This window comes from Eutrema salsugineum, unplaced genomic scaffold (assembly GCF_000478725.1).
Source record: "Eutrema salsugineum unplaced genomic scaffold, Eutsalg1_0 scaffold_5, whole genome shotgun sequence".
In the NCBI taxonomy this organism is placed as follows: Eukaryota; Viridiplantae; Streptophyta; class Magnoliopsida; order Brassicales; family Brassicaceae; genus Eutrema; species Eutrema salsugineum.
This window is the reverse complement of record NW_006256612.1, coordinates 9,042,268-9,058,838: the sequence shown is the minus strand read 5'-3', so window position 1 is coordinate 9,058,838 and position 16,571 is coordinate 9,042,268. Positions and strand designations below refer to the sequence as shown.

Here is a 16,571-nt window from a genome sequence, read left to right as displayed (position 1 = left end):
TATAGGTTGACAATTCTTTCTCATACTTTATATTTTTAAAACAAAAATATTTTAGAAAGAAAAGCAAACAAAACAAAGACAACCCACTGCTGTGATATAAAGACAACCCACTGTTGTGATAGATTGGTTCTTTTTTCCTTTTTTCTTTTTCCTGGTCGACGCTGCTTTGGATGTTATCATGTAATTATCTCTTATGTATTCGATTTACGAAGTTGATATTTAAAAAAAAAAAAATATATTTTGATATTATTCTTTTGTAATATATATTATTTAGAGTTATTACATGAGTCTGTATAATTTTTGCAAGGGATGGTTATGTTTGTGAAACAAACAAAAGACGAAAGAATCTTTCTCAAAAAAAAAAAACAAAAGACGAAAGAAATCGTGCTTTATAAGTTGCGTAATCATAACTTCATAAGTCTCTGATGATTCTATAGCCCTTGAATTTCCATATAGAAGTCTCGTAACTTTTCTTAATATTTAACACACACAACACACGCACACAAAAACATTTCATTACGATCGACATGATGGAATCACATAATTCTTTTTATAGACATAATAATTCTCTTTTTTTTTTTTATGATACTATAAATGCTAATATATGATGCAAGAAAAAAAAAAAGACGATATATAAATCAAGAAATATCAACAATCCGATATAAGTCTTGTGACGTCATATATGTGTTGAAATATCTATATCATAACATCGAAGCAGTCTAGCAGAGTGGTGGGATGCTAAAACGACTTTATTAGGACCACACGTCGCTACGACCACGTGGATAACATGCCTCGTTATTATCAATTCCGTTCCCTTACAGATTTAGTCACGTGATAGTTATGCGCTCGCTTGATTTTTAATACATTATTGAAAAGATTTTTTTAGAAAATTTGTTAATTTATGATTGATACATTGACTCGATCGAGTATGTTGTTGGGAAACAAAAAAAAAAAAAATTGACTAGAGTACGAGCACTACTGAAAATTGCAATTTTTTGTTTACTAGAAGAGTATGTGCAGTATAGGAAGAAAACTGAAATAGATTCTTCTAAAAAATAAAGTAACAAAAAATACACTATGACTATATGAGCTGTGGATGGAGGAAGGGATAGGGTGTCAAGGGTGAGTTCTACAAAAATACATTTATGATTATATGACCTCGCTGCCAAAATGTTCTTCATCCTCCTTATCACTTCCATCAATGTGGAGAACAGGAGAAGTTTCGATGACAGAGACGAACACATTCCTTCTTTCTTCTTTTCATACAAGTCCAAAAGAATTGTAGTGGAACCTTTGATACCAAGACAAACTAACCGTTACAAAAGATCGACCAATCCCATTCCAAAGTTCATAGTTGGCCTTTAAGATAGATAATGTTCATCTTTTGTTTGCAACTTTCAATATATTGAAATTTAGTTATACACAAAACCATCAAATCCATGGTTGTCTTATTTCTTATCTCGGATTTTAAATAGAGAAACATAACAATATATGGTTTTAAGTTCTTGATCAGTTATATGATCTAAGCTTATGTGATCTTGTTCTTCTTGATCTGCTTCTTTTCTCTATATTCCTTTATGTCACTTTCCACCTTGGCATTCACACGCGCTTGAAAACCGGGATATGGTTCATACCCAAAGACCGATTGAAGAACCTGTATTCATTTATACACTTCCACATTAACAGGAGGATAACAAACAGATCAGAACAGAATAGAACACAACGCAAACAACTTTCACCTCGAGTAGCACGAAGAAAGGAGCCATGAGAAAAGCTTGGACTAGATTGTCTAATAGTGCAGGAGCTCGTTTCTGTGAGTAGACAAGAATCAAGAAGATCTGTTTTAGGCCTCATGAACACCGACGACGATGCACAAAGGTGCATCAAAACAATGATTTCTAAGAGTCAAAGGACTTACCTCGAACAAGCCATGGCCAAGGAACTGCCCGGTCCAACATAACAGCTGAGATGCTAACCCAACCTGAGAAAAGACCAGTGTAAAACTGTTACAGTATCTACATAACATAGGGATTTCAAATATGAATTCCGCGAGTATGTACTGTTTTTCTCTTTCTCTCTCTGGAATACATAGCAAACTAATCAGATGATTTAGTACACTGAAGACTGATATAAAGCTCCTAAGTCCTAAGCTAACATGATGCATCTTCAAGTGTTTTGTAAGAAAAAACCTGAACTTTATTTGAACGAGTAAATATCTGAGACCATCATTAATGTTGGTGGTCAAAAACAACGATTTAAACCAAACGCACATCAAATCCTCTTCACTAATGAGTCAGCAACAGTAAAAAGGATTAGAAGTCTTCAGACCGAAGAATCCGAATCTTGCAAACTTGAAAGGTGGACAAGCAGCAGAACAAAATGCAATGACTAGTCATGAATGCTCAAAGCCAGAGACAGGAAGTTATTACTTGCTAAATGGACCTAGAGAGAGATAGAGAGAGAGAGAGGCGAATAATAAAACCGTTGAAGCTTGAAGGTAATATCAAATCAAATTAAATCGATTTCTACTTCCCTGAACATAAACTACTATACCTAATAGCGTAGGGGCTTATAACTAATAGCGTAGGGGCTTTCAAGTCAAAAGCATGGAAGACACAATGAACAATAAATGCACGCAGCACGATGCCTACATATATATATGCACACATGGATGTACATACTCTCATAAATATGCTCCTGCACAGATATTTTCCTCCAAAAAGGATGATTTTTTGTTTCAAAAACCATAGATTTAGATTGGATAAAAAGCTGACCTTGAAGGCAAGAGAAGGTCCTAATCGAGCAGCGAGAAAGCTGGAACCAACCCAGCAAGAGAAACACATGAGGGCAGCAACAAATCCAGATTTTTTATCCAAACAGATGTAGAACAGAGCATAAACCACCGTGACGATAAACCCGACGTTTAATCGCAGAACACCGTCGAGAGTCAGCGATTGAGGAAACCCTAGTAGGGAAGGATCGCAGATTGGTGTCGCCGAGTGGAGGAGAAGCAACGCTGTGAAGACGATCGGCCATACGAAGATGATGTGGATTATAATGTTGATCGGATTGCTGTGATAAGCACCGTAGAAGGCGAAGTGTTTCTCGAGATCGAACAATCCCATCATGCGACTCATTGGATTTAGGCTTCTGAGAGAGAGAATTAGATATTAGAGATGGTTTGAGGGGAAAATTGGTGGAATTAAAATAGGCACCTTTCCCCTCCCCAAACAGGAAGAAGATTGAAGACAGACACGGGAAGAAGACGACATTGGAAAGTTTCTTAGCGAATTCGGAAAGAGGACGCTAACATGCGCTTTTCGAAGACTAAAGTGTTCTACGATTGCTAAACTGCGCATTATGTACAGTTAATACAACACACGGGAAGAAAAATAGGAAACTTGGAAACGTTGAATTGACCCGGCGATTGCAACTTCCGCAAAAGTTTTGCTAAGATGCGCGTCTAGTGATTGCTAGCCTGCGCACATGAAAGGTTTCTAAAACACAGGAAGAATACAAAAGCGGATTGTTGAATTAGGTGGGATTTATTAGCAACTTAAGGCAATAAATCTTTAACTTGCGTTTTGGAAGACTAGAAGTGTTTCTTTTTTGTTGCTAACCTGCGCTCTAATGTTGTATTACAAGAGTGGACGATACCAATTCTCTTATCCACACACAACTTCTGCCTCCAAAAATCTAATCTTAAAGTTTAAAATATATGACTAATAATAAAAGAAAATAAAAAGATTGCTACAACACTGTGTCTCCTCTCTCCTCCATTGCCAACATCAAGAAGAAGTAACAATGGCTAAAGCTTTCACAAGTTCCACTTTCACAAACCTTCATATCCCTTCTTCCTCTAATTTTCCGGTACATATTATTTCTTATACTGAGAAATTAAATCCTAGTATTTTTTGTTTAGAATACTTAAGAAATGTGTCGTGTGTTGTAGCCTAAGCAGATTTCAGGGCCAAATCATGGATATTGGCTATCTGTAAGTAATGTTCTCTAACTAAGGCTTTAAGCCTTTAATTAACCATCTCCATGTAATTGTTATGAATTTACGTTTATTGAATTTTTGAAAACTAGATGAAAGTTAATGAGAAGAGGGAAAAGAATCTAATGAGAGGAAGCTTATGCGTAAGAAAGGCATTGCCACATGATTTGCCATTGATGGCTGTGATGGTTCAACAAATTGAAGGGATGCGTGACATCATTACAGAAAAACACGTATGGCATCTAAGTGATAAAGCCATCAAGAATGTCTGTAAGTACCAAATTTTGGGTTTATTATAAATACATGAAAAGGAAAAAAAGGTTTTTGGTTTTGGTTTTGTTTTTTGGATGTTCTGATATATTGGTCTTGATCTGGCAGATATGTTCTACATCATGTTCACTTGTTGGGGATGTTTGTACTTTGGTTCCGCAAAGGTATGGAAAAAAAAAAAAAAAAATCAAATCTCTGATGCATTTGCTGCATTGGGTTCTCAATTTCTCATATTCAATTTTTTATATACATTTGATCAATAATGGTGTATATATAGGATCCATTCTATGACTCGGAGGAGTACCGTGGAGATGGAGGTGATGGAACTGGATATTGGGTCTATGAAACTGTACGTATCTCTCTTGCTAATACTTATAGATACATACAAATTATGATTAGGGATGTTGCCATGGACTAGTCTACCTTGGTATTAAATGATAGAGCATGTGGACCGGTTCAGGTCCGGTTTGACCCATCCATGTCCTTCTCAGCCATGGATAAACAAAGCAGAATGGATGGCTTTAGCCTTTGGCCTTTGGGTTTAACACTTAACGTTTATATATATATATATATTTTTTTTTTCATTGAATCCACTACATTAATCATTTAACCATAACTCACAATCTTAAGCATTTACGTTTAATATATTTGCATTTGCAGTTACTATTATTATATTTTTCCAAAATGAAACTACTTAACTAATCTTCTTTACGGAGTTGTTAATTTCTCGATTGTAATCGTTAAACGCAAGCGGAAGAAGACTTTTCTGATTACGTTTGGTGTCCCTATACGTTTGAAAGAAAGTTTACCAAACAATTGAACTTTTTTTTTTTTTTAAAAGGTGATCTTTTAATTAATTTCGGGATGGACCTAAAAGAATTAATGATGTGGAGCAAGGTTGAGCCGAGTTGGGCTGAGTCGGGCCACCTTTGGTTACATCACCTTTGTGTTTTTTGCTTGTATGATGCAGCAAGAAGATATAGAAGAGAAAGCAAGAGCAGAGCTATGGCGCGAAGAACTTATCGAAGAAATTGAACAGAAAGTTGGTGGTTTAAGAGAGCTTGAAGAAGCTGTTAATAAGTAGAAGAAACCTAACTTGTAGATCATAAACATATATACGTATATTATATAAATATTTGATACCGGTCATAACCCACTCTTCCAATTCATATAATAAGTGTTATTTGTTTCTTTATTGTGTACTTGTGTTGTGTTCTGAATCATTGAATGAACATGTTAGGAGCAATCGTCTTCTTCAGATTTTTGTCTCAATTATTTTGAAATTGCCATACATATATAAATTAATAATTACTCAATTTGGGGTAAATTAGTTGGTCGTGTACACTGGACAGTGAGTCTAATGAGGAACAGTTTGCGGGAAATACGCTTTTGCACGATTTTATCTGTCCTTAAACTGACGAAAGTATAAAACAAACTAATCAACACTTTAAACTAAAAATAAAAAACAAGTTAGGAGAAGGAGGAGAGCTTGTCATGTCTTTGTCAGTAATCTTCGTGCTTCCATGTTTCAAAGCCTTTCGAGCTTTGTAATTCACACGTGTGGTCTTCTTTATTTAATTTTTGCTTTTTCATTTAACAGATAATTTTTTTTTACTGATTTATTTAGTAGTTTGGTTTTTTTTTTTTCAAATACTACAAGATATCTGTAGGTAGTGTAATTTGTCTGATATCAATCAATTCTTTTTTTTTTTTGGTCTAATCAATCAATTCTTGTAGTTGTGCACTTATAATTCTGGCCCAAACAAGATGTTTGATTGTTAATGACACCATTTACAATATTCCATTATTTTCTTTGTTTATTTATCCATTTAGCTACAAAATACACTATTTCTTGAATTTTAAAAACAATTATACAAAATAGTTAACCAATATAGTAGATATTAGAATATTTATGAAAAGTATATGAAAATCAACAAAATTGTAAAATGTCTTGCAAGAGTAAAATTACAAAAATAAAAACAATAATAGGGAATTACATGTCAGCATTTGTTCTTGAAGCTTTCTACTTTCTAGAAAGACGAGAACGAATCAACAAGACCGAGTCCCTTTTACTCTCTCTTATTCATTACGCGCCAACGAAGACTTAGCTGTTTTTTTTTCCACATGTGCAGTGCATTGACTAACTCTCCCGTCACAGCTCCCTTGTCTTAGATTCCCACGTGGCAACCACTAGTGTCTCATTCTCGACCTCAAATATCACAGCCTCGTGACTCGAGAATGGCCGCAACTAAGATTTTTACACTGCCCATTACAGATCTGTAGCCTCTAGATTTATTACCACTCGACGTGTACGCTGCGTGTTTTGTGCCGAGTAACAAAAAGAGAAAGAAAAAAAAGGAATGAGAACACAAACAATCAAATTATAGCTTTATTTTCGTCACAACTTTATTTTATTTTAAATGTTGAAGCTTTTATTGTGAACAATAACAGAAACAAAAGGGGAAAAAATTAAATTATCCAAAATATTGAACAATTCTAAAGCAGATATTAAAATACGCGGTCAATATTATCGCTTTATAAACCCCATCTCTCCTTCTTCTAGCTTTCATCAATCATCATCATCACTCTCTTTTCTCTCTCAACAACCAAAAACAAAAACTTCTTCTTTCAAAAATTTCTGGGTCTGAGAATTTCCTATAGAAAAAACCTGACTTTCTCGAGGGGAAGAAAAAAAATTCCGACTTTGCATCTGTACTGAGGATGCCAGCGACAGATTTTCAGGGATCATTTGGGAGGTCACTGCTAAGTTTACGGCGAGACCAAGTTGACTCCACAGCAGCCGGCGCCGGAAGTAGCCACCACGAGCCAAACAACATGGAGGTGGAGCTAGATTCGTTTCAGAGACAAGTCGCCGAGAGATTCATCGATCTCAACGCCTCCGGTGGAGAAAACGAGCTTCTCTCTCTCGAATGGATCGGGAAGCTTCTCGATTCGTTTCTCTGCTGCCAAGAGGAGTTTCGAGCTATCGTATTCAACCACCGATCGCAGGTCTCCAGATCTCCGATGGACCGTTTGATTTCCGATTACTTCGAGCGGAGCATCAAAGCCCTCGATGTCTGCAACGCAATCCGCGACGGAATCGAACAGATCCGTCAATGGCAGAAACTCGCCGACATCGTTATCTCCGCTTTAGACAGTCACCGTCCGATCGGAGAAGGACAGCTCCGGCGAGCGAAGAAGGCTCTGATCGATTTAGCAATCGGAATGCTCGACGAGAAAGACCCTTCTTCGGCAACTAATCTAGCTCATCGTAACCGTTCGTTCGGGAGAGTCAAAGACAGTCACAATCACCACCGTTCGATTGGACATTTCAGGTCTCTCTCGTGGAGTGTGTCGAGGTCTTGGTCAGCTTCAAAGCAACTACAAGCCTTGGCGAACAACTTGGCAACGCCTCGACCAAACGACGTCGCTGCAACCAACGGTTTAGCAGTGCCGGTTTACACAATGACGTCGGTTTTGTTGTTTGTGATGTGGGTTTTGGTCGCTGCGATTCCTTGTCAAGATCGTGGGTTGCAAGTGAATTTCTTTGTGCCAAGGCATTTCCAATGGGCAGCTCCGGTTATGTCGTTGCACGATAAGATTGTGGAGGAATCTAAGAGAAGAGATAGGAAGAATTGTTGTGGATTGCTTAGAGAGATTGATCGGATTGAGAAGAGCTCGAGGTTGATGAACGAATTGGTCGATTCGATTCAGTTTCCGTTGACTGATCAGAAGGAAATTGAGGTGAAACAGAGAGTGGAGGAGCTTGTTGAGGTTCATGAAGCTTTGAAAAATGGTTTGGATCCGTTTGAGAGGAAAGTAAGAGAAGTTTTCCATCGGATTGTTCGAAGCCGAACCGAGAGTCTTGATTGTCTTTGATAAAGATCTTGTCTTGAACATGTTTGTCCGAAACTGATGATTCATATTCGGATTTTTCTTTCTCTTTTTTCTTGTCGATCACTGTAAAAAAAAAAAGCAATTCAAAGGGTGTAGAAGTTGACGTTCTTTGTGTAGCCACTTGCTTAGTGTTTTTAGTGATTTCCCAAAGAATCACGATTGATGTATTTCGTTGATAGATTGAGGTTTTATTTCTTGATGAACTGTAACAAGTCTTCTCTTGATTGCTACTCTTGATACACAGTTAAAAAGCAAAAGAATCATATTCGTTGAAAGAAGAAAGATTTCCATTATTGATTACGTTAAATGATTACAATTACAAATGAAGTATCCTATGAAATGCAAAACAAATACAAAATAGCTTCAATCTCTCATCTAGTTCTTCCGAGGTTTTTAAGCTAGATAGCTCTCAACTTCATGTGCTCGAATTTTCATCCTGCAAACAGATATTAAAGCATAAGAGAGAACAGACCTAAAATGCAAATAATCAGACCAGAGTCATCGTCAGTTTTTAGACATGTCATGAACACTTAGTGCGGTTTGCCTCAGAAATTAGTGATACTCATCACTGAAGATCTGTTAATACGTGCAATAGTAAAGATGCATCATAGGCAAAACCAGCTACCAAACAAACATTGTCAATCACTTGAAATCGAATGAACAATAGATAAAACAAATTGAGGATTCTTAGTGATGTGCATCAGAGAGATTCCCATTTAGACATTAGTCATCATTCTCATTCTCCAAACAGGAGGTTTTCTGATGTCCCTGTCTTTTCATCGTCACTTGCACATCTCAATCAAAATTTCTCAACGGGATAAACAAGAACCAAACCCAAACAGAAATTAAGAAAGGAACAAAAACTAGTAAACTACAATGAAATCAAAGAACAGTAAGAATTGAAAAAAAAAACTAAAAAAACCTCGATCAGAATTGAAAACACTTGGATAGTCTGTAACATGCGCATCAGAGAGATTCCCATTTAGACATTAATCATCATTTACATCTCCTAACAAGGAGACTCTGATGTCCCTGTCTTTTCATCGTCACTTGCACTAACTGACTAAAACCCCAACAGGTAACCAACACTAAACAGAAATTAAGATAGCAATTAAAACCAAAACCATCATTAAGGCCGTAAAACAGTAACAGCAGACTAGGAAACAACTATATATTCAGTTAAGATTAAAACACTATATCATCAAAAAAGAGAAATCAGATGTGTAACAGTGTAAGGAGGAAAAAATGCCTCAGAGTTGATTTCTTTTTCCTAGAGATTACTCTCTCAAAGTATATTTAACACCATCATAGGCATTAAAAACAAACAAAAACAAGTTCACACAGTAAGCAACAAGGAAGAGATTTACGAAAGATAAAATCTTTAATACCTTCGAACCTCAAAAACATAAAACATTAGGCAAGACTAGGGTTTCTCGAGAAGTGTTAAATACACGAACCGACGAACAGAGGCGGAGTTAATTAGGGCAGAGACCCAGAGACAAGTGAAAGGTAATAATGGGCTTTGACTTACTTTGGCCCAAGTTGTACCACAAGTTAATCAATTAAGCGATATCGGATTGATTTTCTCGGTTTAAATCGGATTTGAAAAGAAATTGATTAAACAAAACCGGTTCTCTGTCTACAGCGAGCACACAATTCCGTTGGTCGACGTCTTTAAGTTTCACAGCGAAATCAAAGGTTGTCCCTTCGTCTGCTTCTGTGAGCTTTCTCTCTGTTCCACCATTAATCTTTCCCTTTTTTCTCTTATTCAACTTTCTTTCTTTCTTCTTCTTCTTCTTTCTCGGGACAATCATTTTTGGTGCCTTTTTTTCTTTCTTCCTCCATGATCTTTCTCTTCTTTGTAACTTCGCCTCCTCTGTGCTCATTTTCATGAATTCCTTCTCTTGTTTCCAAGCAAATAATCTGTTTTGCCGCAAAAGACCCATTTTATTCTTCCGTTACAGTGAATATATTTCTTTAGAGAGAGAGAGACTCTGTGTCCGAATTTAGACGTCCCCCATCTTCAAAGATTGGATTTTTTTTTTCGTTCTTCATCTTGATGGGTTAAATTAAACCAATTTCATCATTTGCTCAATCTTTATCCCGAAGCGACTTGTTTTGGTTTGAAGCTATAATACAGAGAGAAACATAATCCCTTGCTAGAAGTCACATATCATCTGGTCATTGAAGTGAGTGTTCGAAGAAAAAGTTCATACTTTTTTGTATTTGTTTGTTTTGTCCCCTGAGATTTTGATGCTGCTTCCTTTGACAGGATGGGTAGGGTTAAGTTGAAGATTAAAAGACTTGAGAGCGCATCCAACAGGCAAGTTACATACTCGAAGAGAAAAAGTGGGATATTGAAGAAAGCCAAAGAGTTATCGATTTTGTGTGATATTGATATTGTCCTTCTTATGTTTTCTCCTACCGGAAAGCCTAACGTTTTCCATGGAGAACACAGGTAAAAAATGATCTCAAGTTCTTTGCTCTTTGATCATGTTTAATTTGTGTTTCAGTGCATCATATCTTCATTTATTTATTTTTTGCATTCTGTTCTCTTCTCAATGCTCTTCTATGCCCCAAAGCTGTTTTATGGATTTAGCTGGAATGATGAGAGTTATGGAGCAGTATTATTTTTTGAGTAGCAAAGAGTTGTTTGGCTTCATGAATTCTATCAGAGAGATGACGAATTGAGGATCCATTTCCAAGTTTCCTGCAATTAACTAATTTGAGTATTTTAACTTTTTTTTTTTTTTTTTGCAGTTGCATTGAAGATGTTATCACTAAGTTTGCGCAATTGACTCCACAAGAAAGGACAAAAAGGTATGGTAAGCATTATGTTAAAAGTATGGATTACTATCAACCCTTTAATGTCGTTTGTGTTATGAAACTAACAAAATGTGTTTTTCTATTTTTACAAAACAGGAAATTGGAGAGCCTTGAAGTAAGGAAAAATACTCACTGAATTTTTTTCCTTTCTGCATCAAATTTTTTTTTGTTTTGTTTGAAACGCAAATCTGAGCTTATTTGTTTTGCTCGATTACAGGGATTGAAGAAGACTTTTAAGAAGCTGGATCATGATGTAAACATAAATGAGTTTTTAGGAGCAAGGTACTTGCCATGAGTTCTTAAAATTAATAGCCTTATTTTTTTCATTTAAAAGCCTCTGAGATATCTGAGATGGTGTCTTCTTTATTCTCCAGGAATCAAACTATTGAGGTATGGATCGACCATCATCGGTTCTTGAATTGTCTTGATACTTTTAAAGCTCTCTGAGTCAGATTGCTAAAGTCATTGTTTACCTTTACTACACGACAGGGTCTAAGTAACCAAGTAGCGATTTTCCAAGCTCAGCTTATGGAGTGTCATAGGAGGCTGAGGTGTGAAAATTTATAGTTTCTTGCGTTATAAAGTTTTTGCTTCTTGAAATCTAGTTTCAGTCATACTTGAGTCTTCTTCTTCTGGTGGCTGTTTTCAGTTGTTGGACGAACATCGATAGAATAGAAAACACAGAGCACCTCAATTTATTGGAAGAATCATTAAGGAAATCTCTTGAAAGAATCCAGATTCACAAGGTGTGTTATAATATTTTCCTTTTGACTCAGTCATATAGACCCAGGATTTCATTCAGTTTCCTGAACCCATATAAAATTTAGTTACTAAAGACGGTTTCCTTCAATTTGCAGGAACATTACAGAAAGAACCAACTTTTGCCAATAGAATGTACAACTACACAGGTTAAAACCATTTGTCCCCTTTCCTCTCTCTCTATTTCTGCGTTCATCAGGACAATTTCTTAACCAGGCCAAATCCTTAAACTGCAGTTTCACAGCGGGATACAGTTGCCTTTGGCAATGGGAGGTAATAATAGTATGCAAGAAGCTCACTCGATGTCTTGGCTTCCTGATAACGAGAACCAGCAAACAATCTTACCTGGTGATTCCAGCTTTCTTCCTCATAGGTAAGAGTCTAAGTCACAATATATAAAAACCCTTCACTTCGAAAAGGCTCTCTCAAAGTGTATGATCTACTGATATGAAAACAGAGATATGGATGGTTCGATTCCCGTTTACTCAAACTGCTTCTTTGAGACTACAAAACCAGAAGATCAGATATGCAGCAACCCGGGACAACAATTTGAGCACTTAGAACAACAAGGAAACGGTTGTTTGGGTTTACAACAACTGGGGGAGGAATATCCATATCCCACACCATTTGGTACTAGTTTGGGGATGGAAGAAGATCAGGATAAGAAGATAAAATGTGAAATGGAGTTGAACAACTTGCAAGAACAGCAAAAACCTTCATCAATGTATGATCCAACGGTTAATAATAGTGGCTTCTTTCAAATTCCTCATGATCAATCCATGTTTGCCACTGATCATCATCATCATCAACATCATCATCATCAAAATTGGGTTCCAGATTCAATGTTTGGTCAGACTTCTTACAGCCAGGTTTGTGTTTCACACCATCAATAGGAACTATCTAGCTATATGATCCACAACACTGAATATGTCTCTGTATCTTTGGTAATTGCAGCAACCGAACTAATCAAGAGAGGGTTCATGTATGTAACCTATTCTATGGATGGTGACTGGACTCTACAGGAAGACTAGCTTGAGCCATTGCTCTAATGTCCAATATATATATATATATAGAGAGAGAGAGAGAGTGACGAATGTGTGTGTGTGTGTGTGTGTGTATATATGTACTTGTATTTATGAGAGCTTGTGTCATATACTCAGGGGAGTTTTAGGCATTTTGTGTATAAGATATGTTGCGTAGAAACCATATATTTTGTAAGAATGATAAATATAATCAATATAGAGTTTCTTAATAGATGTTGGCTAAGTGATTGAGACAACAAAAATTGGTCGTCCTATCTTCTTCTTCACCTTTTGAAAACTGTTTTGTTAATATAAGTCTTATGATGATAGTATACACAACATACTCCAAAGTCACAAGACTAGAATCGAATTAAAAAAAATATTAAAACAAAGATTCATTACAATAAGTAAACCCTACGTCAAGTCTACAATCTCGTACCGAACACTAGTTCCTTGATCTTCAGTCTTCACATGGCAACTCGAAACGACAAAGTGGACAAACATGACTGGTCTCAAACCACTTTACGATACATCCATCGTCAAATTCATGTCCACAAGGTAAAGTCACAATTCTTCCTCCATTGGTAAACTCTTCCAAACAAATTGTGCACTCTTCCAAGCTAATCTTCTTGCATATTTTCTTCTCCTTTTTAATCTTCTTGTTGTATATTTTCCTGGTTAGGGATTTGACCACGAGCTTGCTAGCTGGTCGAAATTGGGTATTACTGTGCTCATCGAACGAGACTTGAGCCACTTGTTCAATCTGAGACTGAGATTCTTCATCATCATCAACATCATCGAGATAATCAGGAACAAGATCCAACCAAACCTCCAAAGCACATGTATGAGAGTACTCGTTGCTTGTGGGACAAGTTAACTCATCAACATAGACAATTAGCTTCAGCAACGCATCAGAAATATCATCATCGTTGATTCCGGCTTCCAACAAGAAATAATTCAAGTCTTCTTTGCTTTTACAAACGTCGTCCTCATCGTCGTTGAAGTCTTTCACAAACGTCGGCAGAGTCGTGAATGTCGTCGGGTTGTGATCATATTCACCAAGGATCCTTGCAGTGATTCTGATTGTGCCAGCATCTTCTGGTTCAGGATCGTTATTGATATCGTGATACAAATCAACTCTCATGACTACTTTTACTCAAGCACTGTCGATAAGCTTAACAAAAAGGGTTCTGTGCCCTAATGAATTTTTTTTTGGTTCGTAGTCGCTCAAACAAAAAGTTTAAACAAAATTAAATCGATGACGATGATTTTTGGTAAGTTTTAGGGTGAGTTGTATTTATAATGGAGGTTAGCTAGTGTTGGTTATCAGGTCTTTTAAGTCGGTGCCTTTATATATCACCCAGCTGTTTCCTTTTTTCTAAACCAGAAAACAAACAAAAAGACTACAAATTTCCATTTTCAGACGATATATAACTATTTCCATTTTTTTTCAGGTGACATATAACAATTTCCATTTTTACTGTCTATCTTTTTTGTAATGTGAAATTTATGAGTCCAACTACACTTCCAAAACACAACCCGGAGAATACTTACTACTTGCAGACCAAGTTACTTCATCAACGTAGTTAATTAGGTCTAATATCAGATCGGCGATACCATCATCGTTGATTCCTGCTTCTATCAAGAAATATTCCAACTCTGCTTTTTGAAACGTTAAAAGGGCTATTTCTATAGACAGTACTATTTTAGTAATAGTTTTAATATTAATGAGTCAAAACGCTTTTGTAATTACTAATCAGAGTTCAATACATTACACAACATAGTCACAAACTAATAAACCCCTCATGAGAGAAACTATACAAGAGATACTTCACCTCTCTCTTACATCTTCATCCACGACCATCATGCACCTGTTATCACTCAGACCCGAAACCGAAGAGTACGAAGAAGATTAGGGTGATGTGATCGACTTGGCCATGACAAGTCTTCTTTTCCTCTTATACTTGGCCTTAAAACAAGCTTGTCTCAATCTCTTTGTCTTATCCTTAAACTCCAAATTTGGAAAGTCCTCTATCATTTTCTTCTCCTTCTTGAGCTTTTCCAAAGCGTTTCTTAGCTTATCTTCGCTCTCTTGGTCTTCCATTTTCTCCAGCTCCCCCTGCTTGTAATTATATAATGATACAATAGATGGGTTTCTTTTCGGAAAAAAAAATCCGCAGGAATTTCACATTTGACATGTGTATTAATAAGTTCATACCTCGAGATTACTGATGAGATTGTTTAGGCTCGTAATCTTACGATGAGGCCAACGTTGAATACCCAATTCTCGACATGTCTTCTTCAAATGAGTTAAACCAATGTTAAGCTCCTTAGCCGCTTGAGTTATCGGCATGTTATAGTACAATGACAAGGTTTCTATCGAAAATGTCTTTGCAACAGAAAAATTAGAATCAAAATCTTCTCTGCCTCTCCTTTTCTTGCTAGTTTCAGTTTCAGTCCTTTTCACCAAATCAACATCTTCTCTTCTATGTTCATCGAACATTGACTCTTCTTGATCAGTCCGTGAAACAGAACCGTACTCATTAAGTAAGTCTTCATAAATAAACGACAAGAATTAGAAATGCTTACATTAATACATGAGATCAATCTAACACACAATTTAAGTGCATATTAGATATACCTTCATGAGACACGATGGAGATGGGTTCAATATCAGGTAAAGCCAGAAAGCTTGAGGCAGATGGAAGATAATAGTTATAGTTGCCAGTGGAAAAATTGTCATCTTCTAATTCAAAGAAAGGATTCGTTAACTCGCTGCATTAAGGAGCATACAGCAATGACAACATCAGACATCAATCAATAAAAATTATGAAGATGTAAAAAAAAAAAGAACTCATTTACCTTTGATGAGAGGAATACTTTAGAAATGAGAATGATTTATCTTCTTTGCCAAATACTTCATCACACTCCAACTTGCTAAACGATTTCATCATCTTTAATTTGTTTATGATCAGTTGATCACTAACCAGAGAGAGAGAGAAAGATATATATATATATATATATTTATATATATATATATATGGTATAGATATGGAAAGAGAAGATATAGAAGCGAAGTTATAAAGTACAAACTCTACGGGAAAAGTGGGTATTGACGGCTAATTGATTACCCTGTAAATTTGGAGTTACGAGAGAGATAGAAATGATTAATGCTAGTTAATGCAGATAAGAGGAACGTTTTTAGGATTAACCCGTAATAAAAAATATAGACTTTCTTTTTCGAAAAATCTCTACATGCAGCATGATCATGAGTTGATGAGATCTATTCTCCGTTTTCCCATGTTCCAAAAAAAATTTGCCAGAAGATGTAAAAATCAGTTTTACACAACTTGCTAGAACTCTGCATACGCAACGTTAAGTGTGTGACAATAATATGTTGTTGTCAGTACGTTTATATGCATTACATTTCACACGGTATTAGTAATGATTGTATATATTTGACCGCTATCCAATCCTAGTTAAGTTGGTTCTTTGAGAGGATCCATAGTCCATACTACATACATTTACGAAAACTTATGTGCAGTTATAGAGAACAATTTCAAAGTTGGCGAAATTTTATGATTAGAATCTTCAGTAGGTATTTGTAATCAAGTTCATATATTTCTAAGATTTTTTCGTGTATTAAATTGAAGAATATGAAATTCGTGATGAAGTAGCTAGTCGAGTTCATGTATTTACGCTTTTTCGTTAACTAGTTTATACTCCCTTCGTTTCACAAAGAGTGTCGTTCTGACATTTTTCACACAAATTAAGAAATAAGATAAAATGTCTCTTATACC

The 16,571-nt window shown here is 36.1% G+C and overlaps 6 protein-coding genes and 4 non-coding genes across 10 annotated transcripts; 3 read left to right on the top strand and 7 right to left on the bottom strand.

Annotated features, from left to right (window-relative positions):
* Nucleotides 1-1,376: 1,376 nt before the first annotated feature.
* Nucleotides 1,377-3,273, bottom strand: LOC18993040 (uncharacterized endoplasmic reticulum membrane protein C16E8.02). The gene is made up of 4 exons (XM_006416510.2): nucleotides 2,775-3,273; nucleotides 1,919-1,981; nucleotides 1,740-1,811; nucleotides 1,377-1,654 (listed from the first exon to the last, which is right to left on the bottom strand). Exons 1-4 carry the CDS (start codon nucleotides 3,135-3,137, stop codon nucleotides 1,529-1,531), a joined length of 624 nt encoding a protein of 207 aa, XP_006416573.1. The 5' UTR covers nucleotides 3,138-3,273; the 3' UTR covers nucleotides 1,377-1,528.
* Nucleotides 3,274-3,671: 398 nt separating this feature from the next.
* Nucleotides 3,672-5,525, top strand: LOC18993039 (photosynthetic NDH subunit of subcomplex B 4, chloroplastic). The gene is made up of 6 exons (XM_006416508.2): nucleotides 3,672-3,870; nucleotides 3,953-3,994; nucleotides 4,090-4,267; nucleotides 4,376-4,431; nucleotides 4,545-4,616; nucleotides 5,238-5,525. The coding sequence occupies exons 1-6, from the start codon at nucleotides 3,805-3,807 to the stop codon at nucleotides 5,349-5,351; spliced, it is 528 nt and encodes a 175-aa protein (XP_006416571.1). The 5' UTR covers nucleotides 3,672-3,804; the 3' UTR covers nucleotides 5,352-5,525.
* Nucleotides 5,526-6,847: 1,322 nt separating this feature from the next.
* Nucleotides 6,848-8,281, top strand: LOC18993038. Its single transcript, XM_006416507.2, has one exon. The coding sequence runs from the start codon at nucleotides 6,989-6,991 to the stop codon at nucleotides 8,144-8,146; it is 1,158 nt and encodes a 385-aa protein (XP_006416570.1). The 5' UTR covers nucleotides 6,848-6,988; the 3' UTR covers nucleotides 8,147-8,281.
* Nucleotides 8,282-8,705: 424 nt separating this feature from the next.
* LOC112084215 lies at nucleotides 8,706-8,778 on the bottom strand. The gene has a single exon (XR_002898173.1). It is a non-coding gene; the product is annotated as a small nucleolar RNA snoR122 (small nucleolar RNA).
* An 80-nt stretch (nucleotides 8,779-8,858) lies between these two features.
* LOC112084257 lies at nucleotides 8,859-8,957 on the bottom strand. The gene has a single exon (XR_002898213.1). It is a non-coding gene; the product is annotated as a small nucleolar RNA R44/J54/Z268 family (small nucleolar RNA).
* Nucleotides 8,958-9,124: 167 nt separating this feature from the next.
* LOC112084258 lies at nucleotides 9,125-9,221 on the bottom strand. The gene has a single exon (XR_002898214.1). It is a non-coding gene; the product is annotated as a small nucleolar RNA R44/J54/Z268 family (small nucleolar RNA).
* A 185-nt stretch (nucleotides 9,222-9,406) lies between these two features.
* On the bottom strand, nucleotides 9,407-9,482 carry LOC112084254. The gene has a single exon (XR_002898210.1). It is a non-coding gene; the product is annotated as a small nucleolar RNA Z267 (small nucleolar RNA).
* A 354-nt stretch (nucleotides 9,483-9,836) lies between these two features.
* On the top strand, nucleotides 9,837-12,983 carry LOC18993037 (agamous-like MADS-box protein AGL65). The gene is made up of 12 exons (XM_006416506.2): nucleotides 9,837-10,353; nucleotides 10,437-10,622; nucleotides 10,925-10,984; nucleotides 11,087-11,105; nucleotides 11,208-11,272; nucleotides 11,365-11,380; nucleotides 11,480-11,541; nucleotides 11,640-11,736; nucleotides 11,848-11,898; nucleotides 11,986-12,122; nucleotides 12,207-12,618; nucleotides 12,704-12,983. The coding sequence occupies exons 2-12, from the start codon at nucleotides 10,438-10,440 to the stop codon at nucleotides 12,713-12,715; spliced, it is 1,116 nt and encodes a 371-aa protein (XP_006416569.2). The 5' UTR covers nucleotides 9,837-10,353; nucleotide 10,437; the 3' UTR covers nucleotides 12,716-12,983.
* Nucleotides 12,984-13,231: 248 nt separating this feature from the next.
* On the bottom strand, nucleotides 13,232-13,915 carry LOC18993036 (E3 ubiquitin-protein ligase RNF181). Its single transcript, XM_006416505.1, has one exon. The coding sequence runs from the start codon at nucleotides 13,913-13,915 to the stop codon at nucleotides 13,232-13,234; it is 684 nt and encodes a 227-aa protein (XP_006416568.1).
* Nucleotides 13,916-14,683: 768 nt separating this feature from the next.
* Nucleotides 14,684-15,725, bottom strand: LOC18993035 (protein RKD1). Its single transcript, XM_006416504.1, has 4 exons — nucleotides 15,634-15,725; nucleotides 15,413-15,546; nucleotides 14,990-15,324; nucleotides 14,684-14,890 (listed from the first exon to the last, which is right to left on the bottom strand). Exons 1-4 carry the CDS (start codon nucleotides 15,723-15,725, stop codon nucleotides 14,684-14,686), a joined length of 768 nt encoding a protein of 255 aa, XP_006416567.1.
* Between the last annotated feature and the right edge of the window lie 846 nt (nucleotides 15,726-16,571).

Coding starts and splice junctions, on each gene's coding strand:
- LOC18993040 (XM_006416510.2), bottom strand. CDS start 3,137: ATGAGTCGCATGATGGGATTGTTCGATCTCGAGAAACACTTCGCCTTC. Junction 1,812..1,918: donor TTGGCCATGGCTTGTTCGAG/GTAAGTCCTTTG, acceptor GTCTACTCACAG/AAACGAGCTCCTGCACTATT. Junction 1,655..1,739: donor CTTTCTTCGTGCTACTCGAG/GTGAAAGTTGTT, acceptor AAATGAATACAG/GTTCTTCAATCGGTCTTTGG.
- LOC18993035 (XM_006416504.1), bottom strand. CDS start 15,725: ATGATGAAATCGTTTAGCAAGTTGGAGTGTGATGAAGTATTTGGCAAA. Junction 15,547..15,633: donor AAGTATTCCTCTCATCAAAG/GTAAATGAGTTC, acceptor TCCTTAATGCAG/CGAGTTAACGAATCCTTTCT. Junction 15,325..15,412: donor CTCCATCGTGTCTCATGAAG/GTATATCTAATA, acceptor TTATTTATGAAG/ACTTACTTAATGAGTACGGT.
- LOC18993039 (XM_006416508.2), top strand. CDS start 3,805: ATGGCTAAAGCTTTCACAAGTTCCACTTTCACAAACCTTCATATCCCT. Junction 3,995..4,089: donor ATCATGGATATTGGCTATCT/GTAAGTAATGTT, acceptor TTTGAAAACTAG/ATGAAAGTTAATGAGAAGAG. Junction 4,617..5,237: donor GATATTGGGTCTATGAAACT/GTACGTATCTCT, acceptor TGTATGATGCAG/CAAGAAGATATAGAAGAGAA.
- LOC18993037 (XM_006416506.2), top strand. CDS start 10,438: ATGGGTAGGGTTAAGTTGAAGATTAAAAGACTTGAGAGCGCATCCAAC. Junction 11,542..11,639: donor GAGTGTCATAGGAGGCTGAG/GTGTGAAAATTT, acceptor GGCTGTTTTCAG/TTGTTGGACGAACATCGATA. Junction 11,737..11,847: donor AAAGAATCCAGATTCACAAG/GTGTGTTATAAT, acceptor TTCAATTTGCAG/GAACATTACAGAAAGAACCA.
- LOC18993038 (XM_006416507.2), top strand. CDS start 6,989: ATGCCAGCGACAGATTTTCAGGGATCATTTGGGAGGTCACTGCTAAGT.
- LOC18993036 (XM_006416505.1), bottom strand. CDS start 13,915: ATGAGAGTTGATTTGTATCACGATATCAATAACGATCCTGAACCAGAA.